Below are 16,231 nucleotides of genomic sequence, written 5' to 3'. Positions count from 1 at the left end.
AATTTACAGTTACAGCAATGCCAGGGTGCTACACGCAACCTTTTTGTCTTTATATATTTTGTATTATAACATTATTAAGGTGGAGAAGTAATCCACTAATTACACTCTTATCGCAGAACCATTCAGTTTTCTCATTAGGGAGGAAATCACGAGGATATTGGAGCTTTGCATCGGAGGATTGTTAGGATGAAATGTGTTAGACTAATATTAGATAAGGGTTTAAGATTTTATTGAGGTGTCTCTATCGACTTCTTCCTGTTTTGAGGACAAATAGGATGTGGAGGTTTGTGAACAGTAATGATAGATACCAAGTAGAGGGAGCTTTGGCAATGGTTCGATGGATTTTGGACTGAGGTGACGAGATAATTTGTAGGTTGGAATACTTGATTGAACCCCATAGTTCAATTCCATACGTCCTTATTGGTTTAGTGAGTTTCGATCTGTTATCAAATAGTTTATATGATCTGTTCAGTTTTCTTCTGAATAAGTTTACTGGGTGTGGGGGTTCCAAATAAGTTTTGTCGATGTACAGTACCACGTAAGGAATGCCATTGGATGTTGGATTTGGTTTTGTTATGTTTGATCCTCCATTTCACCTTCAAAATCTCAATGAAGAACATATGTGGGTGTTCAAGAACTCGCCACTGGCCATTTGGTGTCTGCGGACCCAGCAAGGAAAATGTTCTATGGATTGTTGAGTGTGGTGGAGTGGGAATAAATGAACTGTCAAAATGTTCCATGATTTGTTATGGAAAATGAAATTCCTTTGATATCTTTTTATCGGCTTTTATATATTGTAAGAGTATCAGGGAGGAGGCCTACAAGGAAAAAGCACGTTGCCAATCTTTCTACTTATCTTCATCCGGACTACAATCTAGAACTTAAATAAAAATATGGGGTTGTACGGAAAATATTGTAGGTTTTTATGTTTTATTTGAATTAACCCTCTTTTAATGAACAGTTTACGTTTGATGGTTTATTCTTTTGAACGAGTGTCATCACATTTTAATCCTCTTCCAAACAAAAATATTTGTTTACGTCAGTAACATTTTGTTACTTGGGAATAATTCAGTCATTACTAAGATGTCGACACATGATTTTTGGTTAATTTCGTCTTATGAGTTAAAACTCAGAACAGTGCCCAAAGGCCAGAAATATTAAGCCCCCCATACCTACGATCAAATTGTGAAAACGTACGTTGTACAACAGGCTATTGTGCAAACAAGGTCCCCCATACACTATACGCATTTTTTTGCATACTCCAGTTGTTTTTGTCTTGTTTTAATGGTAACATGGCATCTCTAAGGTCAGAGCACTAATCAGCTGCTACAGATTAATTAGCGAGAGCAGCTGGAATCATAAGTGCAACAACATAGGTCACTCGAAAATCTCACAACTATTGAGTAAGGTTAACGGTCAATTATTAAGTGTTAGTGATAAAAAGATTAAAACCCCTTCGGGGAAAAAGCACTTTCAGGTGATTGTAATTATAGTCTGGATGATGACCATTGTAACATAGTCTGCTACACAGATGGATCACTTATCAAAGGAAGAGGGAGTGGTGTACGGATCTACATACCAAAATTAGGAATCAGCATCTCCTCCCCTCTTGGCAATAACACCTCTGTTTTTCAGGCGGAAATCTGGCTGGGCCATCAATGTGTGTTGGAGAACACTTATGGAAAATAAAATTAAGGGAAAAGATATTAAAATCTTTTCTGACAGTCAGGCTAGTCTTAGGGCATTACAAAAAGATTTGTCAACCTCACGACTGGTGGAAAAAACTATAGATCTTATCAATAGGATCTCTTTCAGGTTTGAGAATAAGGTGACCCTTATTTGAATACCAGCACATAAAGGACACCATGGCAATGAAAAGGCGGATGGCCTAGCCAAAGAAGGTTCTTATACTGCGTTTGTCGGTCCACATCCGGTATTACCTCACTCTATGAGCACAGCGAAAAGAGAGTATCAATAACTGGGGCATGAAACAATTCCTTAGGGAGTGGAATTTATCCCCCGGACACAGGCAATCGAAAGAGTTCGTTAAGGCGATCAAACCAGCAGAATCGAAATGGCTATTCTCTATCTCAAGGAAGGGAATTAGGAGGCTGATAGGTATTCTGACGAGCCACTGCCCGCTGAGAAGACACCTCTTCGTAATGGGTATCCTACCAAATCCCTTTTCCCGCTTCTGCGAAATAAAAGAAGAAACGGCAAGGCACTACCTGGCAGAATGTGATAGGTATGCTAGGTATAGATTTGAAATCTTTGAAGGAGAGGACATCACCAAATCACTCCCCGAGTGGTCCAAAATGGTCCAAAATCTTGGGGTTTGTGAACAAGTCCAAGAGGTTTATGCAGGACACGTGAACCGACCAAGTCCCGGACCTTTTAGGGATGGGGTACGAGTCTACCCAGGCATTTAACCCCTTGGGTCTTGGTCACCCACCCTGCATAATATATATATGCGTCTCGCAACGCAGCCTGTTTAGCTATATTAATTTCTATTGCGTCAGATGTTGGTGTGAAAAAAATTAAAATGAAGCAAAGAGTTTGGATGAAAGAGTGGTTAAAGGAAAGAACTGTTTTTAGCCACCCAAATCTCAAAGAACTTCAATTCAGTTCACCACTTGTCTATAAAAATTATTTGCAATGGACCCTATAACTTTTGGTGAATTACTAGAAATGGTAATACCATTTATACAAAAAGAGCCCATACACGTTGAGACAGTTGCGCAAAGCCACTCGTGCAATTAATTTCAAACAGTATTGAATTTCTGCAACTTGTTGCACAGCACCTCAAACACCATACAATTGTCTGCACAACAGCCTCAGTTGTGCAATTTGTTCGTAGGTGTATGAAGGGCTTTAATGAAGTCTGGGACGATGGCAGTGTGAGTGAGAGCACCGTTCCGAGATAGTTTAAAAAATTTCGAGAGGGAGACTTCGAGAAGAGAAAGGTGGAGGGATTTCTTCCCTAGATATTGGTCCAAGAGGTTTGGCAAAAAAAAATCTCAGAACAAGTGTCCAAGAACTATCCCGAAAGCATTGGAAAATATTAGATTACTCTTGAAAAAGTAAAATGAACAGAAAACATTAAAGTTATAAAGTTTTCTCTATAGATAAGTTATGGGTGAAAAGCTGTACTCCAAAGATTAGTGGAGTACTCATCATCCAAAGAAATGATCTGTAAATACATATATGTTGTACATGAACTTAAAATTGTTATTAAATTTTCAAACTTTAACAAAGAATACAATCTGGTCTTTGGTAAGTTTTTGTATTAATTGTAAAAACTTTGAATTACCTCAAGAGCTCCCATTCATGATTTTTTTATTATTTTTTAGAAATAATGGAATACAATGTGATCTTCAGTTTTTTAGTAGGATAGGAAAGGTAAAGTGAAGAAGGCAGAGGGAAAAATGATAAAAATATTTTAACTTGAATAAAAATTGAGTAAAGTATACAAAAAGTTTGATTGAAACATGTTCAATGTCGTGGAAGTGAGAATGATCCAGTTCTCGTGACTTGTGTCAGTTGACGCGCTGGCATTATCAGAGTCATATGATAAGGGCGAAGGAGGGCTGTAAAGTGTAAACAAGGGAGGTGGGAATTAATTCAAATCTGGAATGAACGGGAAGTGTTAATTAAAAGACTTTAGTTCATAAAAGTGTTTTTTAATATTAAAAATGGGACGGTTCAGAATCGTACGGCGGCTCCTGTGATATTTCCTCGTTAATGTCTTTTACGAGAGACAAAGGACGTCAAGGTGGGTCTGGAATTTTACGAGGGTTTCACGGCCGGCCTAGGCCGATTTCTGCCCCTGCTTTAAATAAACAGTTGCATTTGTTTTAGAAGAAAAAAAAAAAGACAAATGTTATAAATATTTATGTAGTTTACATCATCCAGACACATCCAGTCTTTGTTTTTCTCTACCCAATCTCAACCCCCCCCTCTAGGCTCTGTAAATGTGACCAAATTAATGTTAAACACTGGCACAGGCGAAGCATTCGATGGACCGCATTACAAATGGGGCATCTTCTGTTACAGATTTAAGTCGCCGACATGTTCCGCATAGATTCCTACATCACTTCTGTCATTCTCAGCTATGTCGACAAGTATGTTAAAAACTTCAAAAGGCAGGATGCCCAGGTATGGACTCAATAGTAAAAAACATGCGTATTCATATTGATTTATTTTTTGTAATTTTCTTTCCACTTGTCATGTGATCAATTAGTTTGTAATAACATAACAATATTTAAACTCACTTCTTCGGCTGACTGCAATTCGTTTAATTCAATGCTTTTTGGTCAACATCTCCATGTGACATTCTTGCCTTGACATACTTTTTAAACAGGAAAAGCCAATAAAGTACTGGAAAGTGAAATAAAATAAACGATTGACAGACAAGTTATTTCATTTGTTTCAACAACGATCACAAATGCCACCCAAAAATCAAACCATCAATTAATGCAATTTTCAAAAATTTTGCATGGCAAGATATACAATAAATAATTCAAACTAATTGCCTTTATGACAATCAAACCTGTAGGTAACTTTTTAACATAATAATATATTTCAAATACAAAAATTAAATTCATGTATACAAATAGTAATAATATGCATAAAAGATTGATCATGCCATTTTCCATCATATGAAAAACATATGCAATACATACAGTTAAAATTACAATGGAAAATTTATACTCTCTTGTGTTAAACAAAACTCCTAGGCAAAGTTCTTTGAAATACCACATTAAAAAAAGAGAGAGAGAAAAAAAAGCTGACAGTTGACAAATCTAAAGTAATATTGGATTGATCACTCCATCATGACCATTTATTATTATTTTAATCCATATATATGGTCATAATTGATTAAATTAATTATTTAAATTGATTATACTTTTTATCTAAGGTCTTGGTTGAGATGAAAAAGATAGTGTCACGAGCGTGATTCGAACCCACGACCTTCGGCTCGATATGCCGCTGCTCTAACCATTTGAGTTATCGTGATTTCCTTCCACTCGGACATCAACTCCTCATCCCAACCTGTAGAATTTTTCCCAACTAAAGTTTATTGGATTGGTATACTCACTCTATCATGACCATTTATTATTATTTTAATCCGTATATATTTAGCAGTCATAATTGACCATATTAATTATTTTAATTGATTATACTTTTTATCTAAGGTCTTGGTTGAGATGAAAAAGCTAGTGTCACGCAGAGTGAGTGTATCAATCCAATATAACTTTAGAGTTGGGAAAAATTCTATAGGTTGTAGGTTGGGATGAGGAGTTTGTGTCCAAGTGGATCAAAGTCACGATAGCTTAAATGGTTAGAGCGGCAGCGTATCGTGCCGAAGGTCGTGGGTTCGAGTCATGCTCGTAATGCTAACTTTTTCATTTCAATCAATAACTTACATAAATTCATTAGATTTCGTGGTCTGATTGACCAAATAACATCTTTCAATTAATTAATCTTTATGTAAGGTTATTCAGATATCTTTATGTAAGGTATTGGTTGAGATAAAATATAATCGATTACTATTAACTTTAATGTGTCAATCATTGGCTTCGGCGGTAGATGGAGCGAGTAATTATTTTTTATGCGAAGAGGTCGACCTTTCATCTTTGTCCCAGAACTTCTATCATAAATTGATTTTGGCTGTTTTTACATTAAAAAATCATTGAATCATCAAAATCAATTAAAAAAGTAAACCGAAGGTTGTGGGTTTGAATCCTACTCGTGACACTGACTTTTTCATCTCAACCAAGAGCTTAGATTAGATAAAAAGTTCAATTAATTAAAATTTATTAAAGTGAGACCCCTCTACAACGGACAGCTAAGGGAACCGAAAAATTGTCCATTGTGGAGGGGTAGGTTTAGTAGGTTTTATGAACAAAATTCATTCCTTAATCAATATTACTATAATATGTACATATAAGTATATTTATTATGTATTTAAAAATAAATATATTATATTTACATATTTGAATCATTAAAAAATTTGTATAAAATAATTTTAAACAAGTATGTAAAAATTTCGAATTCACTTTTTAAAATATTGCGTAATTTTTGTTTGATTGCTTTCGAACTTTTTTCCTTTATGATAATTTATTCTTGATTACATATTTGTTATACTATTGTATTATAACTCTGAATCTCCTTCCTCAAAAAATAAATAAATAAAATAAATACAAATAAAATAAAAAATAAAATCTTTGACTTTCTTAAGGGCCAAGACCTCTAGAGTACTAAGTAATTGACAGGTCAACTGAAAGTGAAAAAAAACAAAACAAGAATAGGTATTTTTGGAATGGAAACAATTTCTTCAAGAGAATAGGGCCAGTAGGGAAAAAATTAAATAACTTTTTATTTATTTATTTATTTTTGGAAGCAGGATGCAATCTTCTCAAGAACAACATTCTATGTATGTAATAAAAAAATTTAAGAAATGGTCACCGAAAAGGCAAAAAAAAGCTGTCCATATTTCATTAAAAGTAGCGTGTCCACGTCCGCTAGAGAGGTGTTCATTGTAGAAGGTTTCAAAATATATTAATTTCCTATATCATTGAGTCAGGAACAGACAAAATGGTCTGTTACGAGGGGCGACTATTAGGAGGGGTTTCACTGTATTATGTTGACAATTCTATCATGAAACAGACTATGAAAAGTGTCATTTGTGACTGGAAGCTCAGCTACAGCTCAGGCCCTTTTGTTAAGCAATAATGGCTAAAGAATCTAGTAAAACGGCATCTACGGAAGTACCTAATTTTCATGGCATAAAATATAACTAATCCTCAATAGATCTGGTTATTGATGTGACAAGAGAACTCAAAATTTAAAAAATAACTCAACTCTCTCAACTTTCAATCTGAACTGGTAATCTTTAAAAAAAAAATAACAACATAGTTTAGCGCCATTCTGTTGAAAAACACATACCTTTCCTGGATACTTTTAAAAATTCTGACCTCCCATGACCAGAATGTTACAAGGTATAACTTGACTCAGTTCAATGTACTTTACCATTTAACTCTTTTAAAATGTGTATTTTTGTAATTTTGTGCATTGAATTATTTTTATTGAAGGTATCATTATGGGAAGGTGATGGGTCCTTGCATAATCTTGACCTGGATTTGGAAGTGCTTGACCAAGAACTCAACCTTCCATTCAGCCTAGTTTCAGGGCACATACACGAACTACTGATCCATGTTCCTTGGACAAGAATAGCGTCAGAACCAGTTCAGATCACAATAAACACCATAGGTAGTGTAACTGGGAATTTCAACTTTGACATTCTATTTTATAATTACTTTTTTTTTTTAAAGAATGTGTTATGAAACTGAAACCTCCGGGGCAGGTGATGGGGCTCAAAAAGGCATCCAAGAAGAAAAAGTAATACAGATTATGAAAACATGCATTTATAAAGAATTTGAACAACTGTTCTTAAATTTATTTTACTTATAGGAAAACTGGAAGCACAGAAGAAAGTGGCCCTCCTCCTAGCTATGTGTCAACTTTAATAAATAAAATTGTGTTTAATATGTCTGTAACTTGTAATAATCTGATTCTTAAGTATGTTGAAGAGGATATTGTTTTGTCAATGAACATTAAAACGTTAAGTTTGAAAACAGTTAATTCAAATTGGACACCTGAATTTTCTGGTATACTATTTTTTTTTTTTTTAATGCCAAAGAACCATATTTTGTCCCATGAATAAATCGTATAAATTACTTTGGTTTCAGATTTAAATCTCACCCAATTAATTTTGAGGAATTTAGTAACTTTTACAGACGTCACAATCTGTTTAGACAAAAGAAATGCATCAGGAAGAATAGAATCATATTTGGTATATTTCATAATATAAGCTTTGATTATATACAAATTTGATTTTCTTTTTCTTTCCTCCCCTCAGGAACCTATTTTGTACAAATGTTCTCTGACTGTAAGACTGAGCCGTACATTCCCATCACCCACAGCCACCTCTGCCACTACAACAAGGGTTGGTATACAGTGTGAAAACGTTACTCTGTGCATAAGCGAGCCCCAGGTACAGTATAGCACATTTTAAACTAGAATTTCTTTCGATAATAAAACATGTTTTAGGTTTCGATGCTATTAAGGCTGGCTATGATGGTTAAGATGATGTTGAATTCACCTAAGGTAACGCCGACTCCTTCGCAGCAGTCTGTTGAGGCGAACCAAGCCGACAACAATTCCCCCACTTTACCTGAGGAAGTCCCTGTTGAATCGTGGTCATCTTGGATGTGGGGCTTTATGCCTTCACTCTTTCCCATTGCCTCAGAGGGACAGACAATAGACACTGTTGTAAACCGCAAGACACATCTTGGCTTCTATGTCAATGATTTTATTCTAGATCTCAAAGTAATTTTAAATATATAATGTATATGTACACACACACCCACACACACACACACCTGATATTTAACACAAAATGCTATTATATCCTTATTAATTAATTATTTCTATTCACAATCAATCCACCAATTAACACTTTTTCACTTATCATTTAGAAAACAGAAATACATTACAGTATGTTTTAAAAATACAGTAATTCCTCGACATTCGCCAGTTTCACTTATTTGCAAAAATAAAAATGCAGAAAAATTTCACAGCAACTTTTGGATTTCATTATTCACGAACAAAACAAAAAATAATTCAAGCTTTTGAATAGCTTTTTCAGATGTGTAAACATTTTCAGAAATTCCTAATTGTTCTGTAAAGCGAATGAAAATTTGTTAGGAAAAATCAACAACCCCCACTATGATTCAACGTTTTGCTGCCTGGTCTTTTTTTTCTTTTTAATTTCGTATTGTTCATCAGTTGGTAACCTGCAATAAGAATTATACATTATGGCATCTTTACCAAAACTGAAAAAAACAGTAATGTCGCTCACAGATAAAATAAATTGCGAGTGAGTGAAAGTGTGAATACAGTTGGGAGATTCTTCAACATCAATGAGTTGACATTGCATTCAATTAAAAAAAAAGTTTTGCTGCAAGTTCAAAATAAATCCCTAGAAGAGACAGAAAATGCTTTGAGCATTGGAGGATATGTCTCAAATGTGTTCCGATTAAGTTCTGTGCTGATAGATCCAAAGCTAAAATAATTATTTGAAATTAACAAAGGTTCTACATCATCGTTTGACTTCCAGGCTAGCAAAGGTTGAGCCGAAAATTTTGTAAAAAGGCATAATTTGCATAATATAAAATTGTCCGGTGAATCGGCATCTGCTGAAGCATAAAAAGATTTCACAGAGAACTTAAAACAATGAGCAAAAATTAAATGTTATGGATGGAAATTTTGAAAATGTTAAACTTAAAAAAAATACCGATAAATGCAATAATACATTAATCGTAGAAATAAATTGCATGTTTTTTTGTACCTTTAACTTGTACCATTATGGAATAGAACCCCCTATTTGCACAGGACTATAGACTCAACATTTTCGTAGTTTTTCTGGAATGTAACCCTCGCGAATGTTGAGGGATTACTGTACAACCATTATAAATCAACCATTATTTTCTACACTTTTTAAAAATTATATTGGAAATGTGTTTTCAATTTTGTTTAACTCATAATTTCAGCTTGTTGACGAAGGTAAGACTTGGGAAAGTCTCATGAAACTTCAGTTTAAGGGCTTATTTGCCGAAATCTCAACTAGTTCGAATGATTGGGTGAACTTCCAGTTGGGTATTTGCCTGATAACGGTACATCCAATCCCACAAATTGAAAATGTAATTATTACACATTTTTCCCCTTTCAACTAAATTCAAAAGATGTTTCATTAAGATGAATTTCTATTGTGCAAAGGAAACTTACCTGTCGTGTGGAGAGATAGAGCCTCAGTTGAAAAACAGTACCCTGTTTGAAAAGCCAGATGTTGACCTTCCACAGCGTGCTTGGGATGTCCATCTGTCAACAGTCACAGGTAAAGAGATTTTTATAATAGTTCCTAATTCCAGATCGTGAGATGCTGTCTGGTGTGATGTAGGTTTTAGAAAAACATTTTCTTTATTGTGCCAAAGTTTTGATCTTTATTGAGATCATCTTCGGGGCCTAGGATTTATAAACACTGTTTAAATTTTACAAATACATGTAGGTCAAAAAAATGAATTTATACAATGTTAAAAACTGTTAGATTAAAAAAAAGTGAATTTATATAATGCTAGAAAATTTTAGATAAAAAAATGAATTTATGCAATGCTAGAAAAATTTAGATTCAAGCAAAGTATTTGTACTTACTCAAACTGTTTGTTTTCCATGTAGATGTGTCATTCTTGTCTGTCGTGTTGAGAGTGCCAGTGTTTTATGTTTTTGTACGTTGGATTTTGAAGGGGTGGGGAGGGAAGTCGGGAAGAGAAAGACATTTTTATATGAGGAGTTGGCTTCTTTGAGGTGAAAGGAGCCGACAATAGGAAAAAATGGGGAATGGTTCAGCTTGATTATTTTTTCAGGATTATATAGACGGGAATAATTAGGGAAAGGAAAGTCAATTGTTGAAGAATTAGACTATGTAGAAATGTTTTTTTCACATTCTACACGTATTTGTAAAATTTAAACAATGTTTATAAATCCCCTGCCCTGAAGATGATCTCAATAAAGATCGAAATGTTGGCACGATAAAGAAAATGTTTTTCTAAAACCTACGTCACACCAGACCGCATCTCACGATCTCTGAATAATCATTAACTAATGGTCACTAAACACCACATATGTTCCTAATTATATTGATTGTCATTAATTGCAATTTTTTGTAAACAACACTGATGAGTATATAAAATGCAATCAATGTTTTTCTTTATTAATTTTTAAGACTATGTTTTATTTGGGTTTAAATAACTTATTAAGCTTTTCCAACTGTTTTACATATTTTTTTGTTAAATTGTTTGTATTGCATATGCATTTTGAGACACATTTATACCTCCTCAGTGACAATCAAAAACTAATGTACTGAAGAGAAGGTATAAATAAGCTTTGAAATGCATATATAATAAAAATAATTTTTAAAAAAATTTAACCACAGTTGGAAAAGTGTAATAAGTTATTCAAACTCAAACAAATCTGAAAAACTTGCAACAATAAGAACAATAAATATCAAGAAACTATGTTTTACTAAATTTTTTTTTTATATAAAGAAAACTACATGGTTTCAAGAGCGCCTGCATTTGCAATGGACTACCTAGCATCGATGGAAGTGCCTATGAACAGTTGGAATGACAACTTTTTAAGGTTAAATAGCACTTACGTTACATTTTGTTACAGCGTTTTTATTAATTATTAAAAAATTTCAGTGATCCGAGGGAAAGAGTTCTAGTCAGGTATGTCGTAGGACCTATTAAAGTGAATGTTACGACAGGGCTATTAAACCGAGTAGCTGTAATAACACAAGCAGCCTCTTATTCTGACTACCCGCTGTATCAACAGTTTTATTTTAATTCTAGTGAGCATTTATCTTATTTTTTAAAGCTTATTTTAATTATTGTAAAATTTTGCATTGTATTTTGACAGATGCAATAAGTGCAGATGATATACAGACAGTATTACGAACGGAACCAAAGTATTTCAGTGAAACCTACATTCCTAAGCAGATAACACAGTTTACAATATGTGAAGCGACTGTTAGGATTTTCTGCGCACAAATTACTGTACCAGGGAAAAAAGGAAAAGTGAGTTTATATCAATTTTTTTTCTTGTCGGTGGTGATAAAAGTAATCTTTAATCCATTGGTTTGATCAAATTGCTAATAACTGACTAGCAATCTAGCGTAATTGTACAATTTTATAGAAATCTTTTGCCCCGGAAATTCTAAATACAAACAACAACAAACAGCCGCAGCTGGTACTAAAGCTGAAGACCCTAGATGGCAGCTTTACAAACCCGCTCAACCCCGACAAGCTTCAAGGGTTGACTTTGAGGACCAACACAACGACGGAGATTTTTTCAGATGCCATGACAACACTCTCTGCTGGTGTTATAAAATTGAGCGCTTCAGTTGTTATTGGGGACATGGAATTTGAAGATTTACTGGAGATCCACAAGCTATCAACCACTCTGGCTTATAATTGTCTTTTAATAACAGATCTTGATTCTGTTAGTAGACATTGCACTGTGCAAATTGGTAAGTCGAAGTACTAAGTTTTGTCAGTCCTTTTTTAAAACAGCTAAGACTGTTGAATTGGTTGTAAAACTTATTGAAATAAAGATTACTTTTTTTACATTAAAAATGGTTTGATTGCAGGTGAAATAAAATTTTCTAGCAGTAATTCTAAATTAATGCTTGGACTTTGTATAATAGATTCATTCCTTAAAAAAAAGGTTTCAGCAAACCCTATTTACACAACTACACTGGTCCAAGATTCGTTGATGACGACAGGTAATGTCACTTTTACAATTTATTTATTTAATTTATTTTTTGTTTTGTTTGGTTCCCAGGCTATCCGTTTCTCAATTTATCTGTCAACGCCATTCATTTTATGTTCGTTCAAAGTAAAGTAAATGAAAGTTTAAAAATACGTGTTGGAAATATGTCTGGTTTTACGTTTTACCCTGAAGAGAAACAAAAACAGCAATATTCAATATTAACAGCGGGAACAAAAACAACTCAGAATGTTTGTGAAGGAATAGCGCAAAGGCCCATTTCTATGAACAGTGCTGCACCTTTCCTTTTATACATAAAAGTACGACAATTTCAAATCAACCTTGAAAAGGCTATGTTTGACTGGCTGACATACACGCCACGACCATTCATCCAGGGAGGAACAATCTATCATTTAGATTCTACTGGGTAAGTAAAAAAAACCTTTCGTTATTCTGGCAATTTTTGACCTCTTTGACAAGGAATGTGATCAATAGAAAGATCTCCTCTTCGAGTTACAAATCAGCAGTTAGCAGAAAAATTTCATCAAGTAGCTTGAGTAGCAACAGTAAAAAACCAGGGGATATTTTAGAGATGTTGGAAAAGCCAATCCTGGCAGTTGAAAAAGAAGCAGAACCAGCCCCAGTTCAAAAATCTACATCGTCAACAGCCTTGGAAAATTGTGTAAGTATACTGTGTAATATTTTTGAAAATTTTAAATGTAACGTAAATAAGTACATTCACTATTTTTCGTGGTCTGCTTGACCAATTAATATCATTCAATTAATTAAGGTTTTTAGTTGAGATAAAAAGTTAGTGCCTGAGTGGATCAAAGTCACGATAGCTCAAGTGGTAGAGTAGCGGCGTATCAAGCTGAAGGTCTTGGGTTCGAATCCCGCTCGTGACACTGACTTTTTATCTCAACTAAAAACCTTAATTAATTGAGTAAATAAGTACATAAAAGTACGTAAAAGTAAATAAATACAATTTAATACAATTAAAACTAAAAAAATCCTTTTGTTCAGTTTTAATGAAGTTAATGTTTATATTTTTTAAAGGCAATTAATAAATAAAAATTATGTCTTCTAGGAAAAAAAAATTAATGAAATTGTTAAGTGGTTTTCTCTTGTTGTCTGCGGTGAATTTTCTGATATCGGACTTACTTACACAAGCTCTTCAAAATCAGCTTATATCATGGTCACAAAAATCCCATCTATAATGGTAACCTCGACATATGGGAAAATAACAGTGGATAGTGATGAGCTGCCAATGATGTTGAACAATTGGAAAAGAGGTATTTTTATTTAAAAAAATCTACAACATAAACTAAAATACTATCTTTCAGACGCATCTTCTCTTCCTTGGACGATAAACATAAGCGGTATTAATGGCTATGGAACTGCTGATGGCAAAGTGAAGGAAGTATTTATTGAACCGTTTTCTATAAACTGCACAGTGGCAGTCACTTCAAAATTTGCAATACCGACGTCTGCTGTGAACGTGACAATTCACATTGACACTTCTAACGTGAATACAATCTTTGGGAAACAGCAAATGATGGCAATCGCTGAGCTGCTTACGTTGGTACATCAAGTCTTAAACGCTTTCGCTGTAAAGTTTGCTGGGTCTAGCCCTGATGATATTGCTCTAGATTTCTTACAGAACAGTGATGAATCCTATAGTATAAACCAGCCTAATATACAATCAAAAGGTAGTTAATTTCAATTTTTGCCATTTTATGCATTATTGACAAGTTTCAATTTTAGTAGATAATTCTCCAATGTTAAAATTTTCATGCTGGCTGCAATGGACAATGGCTAAATTCACTATGTCATTCTTAACGACTCCTTCAAAGTCAAATACTGAAATTTTAAAGCTAGTTTTGGAACTCGAGGACATCATTTTATCTGCGGATATGGATCTGAATGATAACGTTTATCAAAAAATAAAAATGAAAGTCGGCACTGCCGGTATTCGCCATTATTTCAGGTATTTTCTTATGTTAATTGTTTGAAACTAATTTATTATTTATCGTGACTGATCCAAAGCCAAAAGTCATGGGTTCGAATCCCGCCCGTGGCACTGACTCTATTATCTCATCCAATACTTACATAAAAATTAATTGAATGATGTTATTTGGCCAATCGGACCACAAAATCTAATGAATCTAATTCATTATATTAAATAGTGAATTAAAAAGTATTAAATCAATTTTGCCTAACAAATATCATCTTTAGGGAATCAAAAAAAATGCCTTGGAGAATGGGGGCATTCAGTGGGGTAATGATGAGAGTTCATGAATCATCTGCAAGTAATTCTGAATTTTTAGCTTTAACCCTGACAAGAGCATTGGCAACAAGCTATCATGCCAAAATATCAAAATCCACGTATAACCTAAAGGTAAATATGACTTTTCAACTAACGAAAATCAATTAAACTGTTATGTTGTTGATTGTTTTTCTTTCAGGAAAGCAGTCTCCCAAAGGCTTCTGCTAATACTTACGTCGTGGAGATTGATCTTAAATTGGAACCACTCGATTTTGTTCTTTCTCCCATCGTGCTATGCAAGTTTCTGAAAGTCGTTGAGCCTGTAATTTACAGAAAGGAGGTAGTCGGACCACCACCAGGCGCACCATTGGATCAACTGACCACTGCCGATCTCCCGCTGATCTATCTAGACGTTCAACAGATCCGGGCTTTCTTTCCCGCCTCGCTTCTCCCTCAAGACTCCTCTCAGCAGGATTCGATTATAATTCATGTAATTGACGCCAAGCACAAGTTGTAAACTATTTTATTCATACAGGTACTTTTTAGATTGACCACATTGCTTTAAGGCATGAAGCTGTAAATCCAGTTTCTAGAAAGATATTGAGATCAGATATATACACTTCTGCTCAGCGGGCCAGAATGACGACCTTACCTGGATCTCATCTGGAAGACCGCCAATATCAGTTAGACTTCACTGTTCAAATAAGTACAGGTATTTCATAAAACATTCCAATGATTTATGAAATTAAGAACTATTAGAAGAGTCACCAATTGTGATTTTAGTAGAGTTTAATAAGTACAATCCTATTATTTACATAATTTATAAATATCGCAGGAATATTTTTTGAAAGTACTTAAACAAAATTTAATTAAGAATGCCTAATTGTCAGTTGAAATATTTCAGGATGCTGGCAAGAACTGGCGCCTCATGTCAGCGGAGAAGAGGAAGGCCGACTGGACAACCCTGCAGTTTATTGGAATTCAGGAGGTGGACCTAGCATTCACAAAGGAGCCAGGCTAACTCCACTGCTCACTTCTGTGAAAACGTGTCTGATCCTCGCTCCACCCATTGTCACCTCTGGTTTTGTTATAAGCGGCCTTAATTTCGAGGTAATGTTTGAAATATGAAGAGAAAAAGAAGCAAATAATGTTAAAGATTTGAGCTCTTTTAAGTCAATAAAATGGTAAAACCTAATAGGACAAAACTATTGTCCTTATTAAGAGTTTTATCTCTTAAAATGTTATCAACCAATCAGATGTTATTTCTGCCTCTCTTGAGTTGGGACAGTATTATTCTGGGGTGGGGGGTCTTTCTTGATGTAGCCCAGGCCTTCGATCAAGTTTGGCACTCGGGCTTGCTATTCTCGCTCAAGGACATCCTTCCCTCAACCTTATCCTTCGAAGCTACCTCACTGACTGGTACTTCTGAGTCATTGAAGGATAGGCGTCTTCCCCAAACCACCTTCTCCTTGCTGGTGTTCCGCAGGGCAGTGTTCTGGCGCCCGTACTGTACCAAGTGTATACAGCAGACCTCCGATCCCATCCTCAAATTACCACTCTAACCTTTGCAGATGATAC

At 34.6% G+C, this 16,231-nt stretch overlaps 1 protein-coding gene across 3 annotated transcripts in view; it reads left to right on the top strand.

Annotated features, from left to right (window-relative positions):
* Nucleotides 1-3,567: 3,567 nt before the first annotated feature.
* The window catches only part of LOC106668395 (vacuolar protein sorting-associated protein 13B), a 28,466-nt gene continuing 15,802 nt past the window's right edge, over nucleotides 3,568-16,231 (top strand). Inside the window, exons 1-24 of one of the 3 annotated variants that reach the window (XM_014397106.2) lie at nucleotides 3,568-3,772; nucleotides 4,054-4,155; nucleotides 7,095-7,272; nucleotides 7,335-7,401; nucleotides 7,474-7,670; nucleotides 7,752-7,855; nucleotides 7,922-8,056; nucleotides 8,113-8,391; nucleotides 9,615-9,764; nucleotides 9,841-9,958; nucleotides 11,166-11,259; nucleotides 11,322-11,470; nucleotides 11,539-11,696; nucleotides 11,815-12,148; nucleotides 12,269-12,403; nucleotides 12,463-12,814; nucleotides 12,883-13,069; nucleotides 13,475-13,679; nucleotides 13,731-14,096; nucleotides 14,155-14,374; nucleotides 14,623-14,785; nucleotides 14,853-15,143; nucleotides 15,200-15,365; nucleotides 15,558-15,763. In XM_014397106.2, coding sequence (XP_014252592.1) covers nucleotides 4,069-4,155; nucleotides 7,095-7,272; nucleotides 7,335-7,401; nucleotides 7,474-7,670; nucleotides 7,752-7,855; nucleotides 7,922-8,056; nucleotides 8,113-8,391; nucleotides 9,615-9,764; nucleotides 9,841-9,958; nucleotides 11,166-11,259; nucleotides 11,322-11,470; nucleotides 11,539-11,696; nucleotides 11,815-12,148; nucleotides 12,269-12,403; nucleotides 12,463-12,814; nucleotides 12,883-13,069; nucleotides 13,475-13,679; nucleotides 13,731-14,096; nucleotides 14,155-14,374; nucleotides 14,623-14,785; nucleotides 14,853-15,143; nucleotides 15,200-15,365; nucleotides 15,558-15,763 — 4,341 coding nt within the window. In that variant the 5' untranslated portion in view covers nucleotides 3,568-3,772; nucleotides 4,054-4,068. Of the gene's footprint in view, nucleotides 3,773-3,882; nucleotides 4,156-7,094; nucleotides 7,273-7,334; nucleotides 7,402-7,473; nucleotides 7,671-7,751; nucleotides 7,856-7,921; nucleotides 8,057-8,112; nucleotides 8,392-9,614; nucleotides 9,765-9,840; nucleotides 9,959-11,165; nucleotides 11,260-11,321; nucleotides 11,471-11,538; nucleotides 11,697-11,814; nucleotides 12,149-12,268; nucleotides 12,404-12,462; nucleotides 12,815-12,882; nucleotides 13,070-13,474; nucleotides 13,680-13,730; nucleotides 14,097-14,151; nucleotides 14,375-14,622; nucleotides 14,786-14,852; nucleotides 15,144-15,199; nucleotides 15,366-15,557; nucleotides 15,764-16,231 lie in introns of those variants that run through there. The other 2 variants (XM_014397098.2, XM_014397091.2) reach the window with 2 other exon arrangements.

This window comes from Cimex lectularius, unplaced genomic scaffold, assembly GCF_000648675.2.
Source record: "Cimex lectularius strain Harlan isolate CLEC.00 unplaced genomic scaffold, Clec_2.1 scaffold2, whole genome shotgun sequence".
Classification (NCBI taxonomy): Eukaryota; Metazoa; Arthropoda; class Insecta; order Hemiptera; family Cimicidae; genus Cimex; species Cimex lectularius.
The sequence above is the reverse complement of the archived record's forward strand: the minus strand, read 5'-3'. Positions and strand labels throughout refer to the sequence as shown.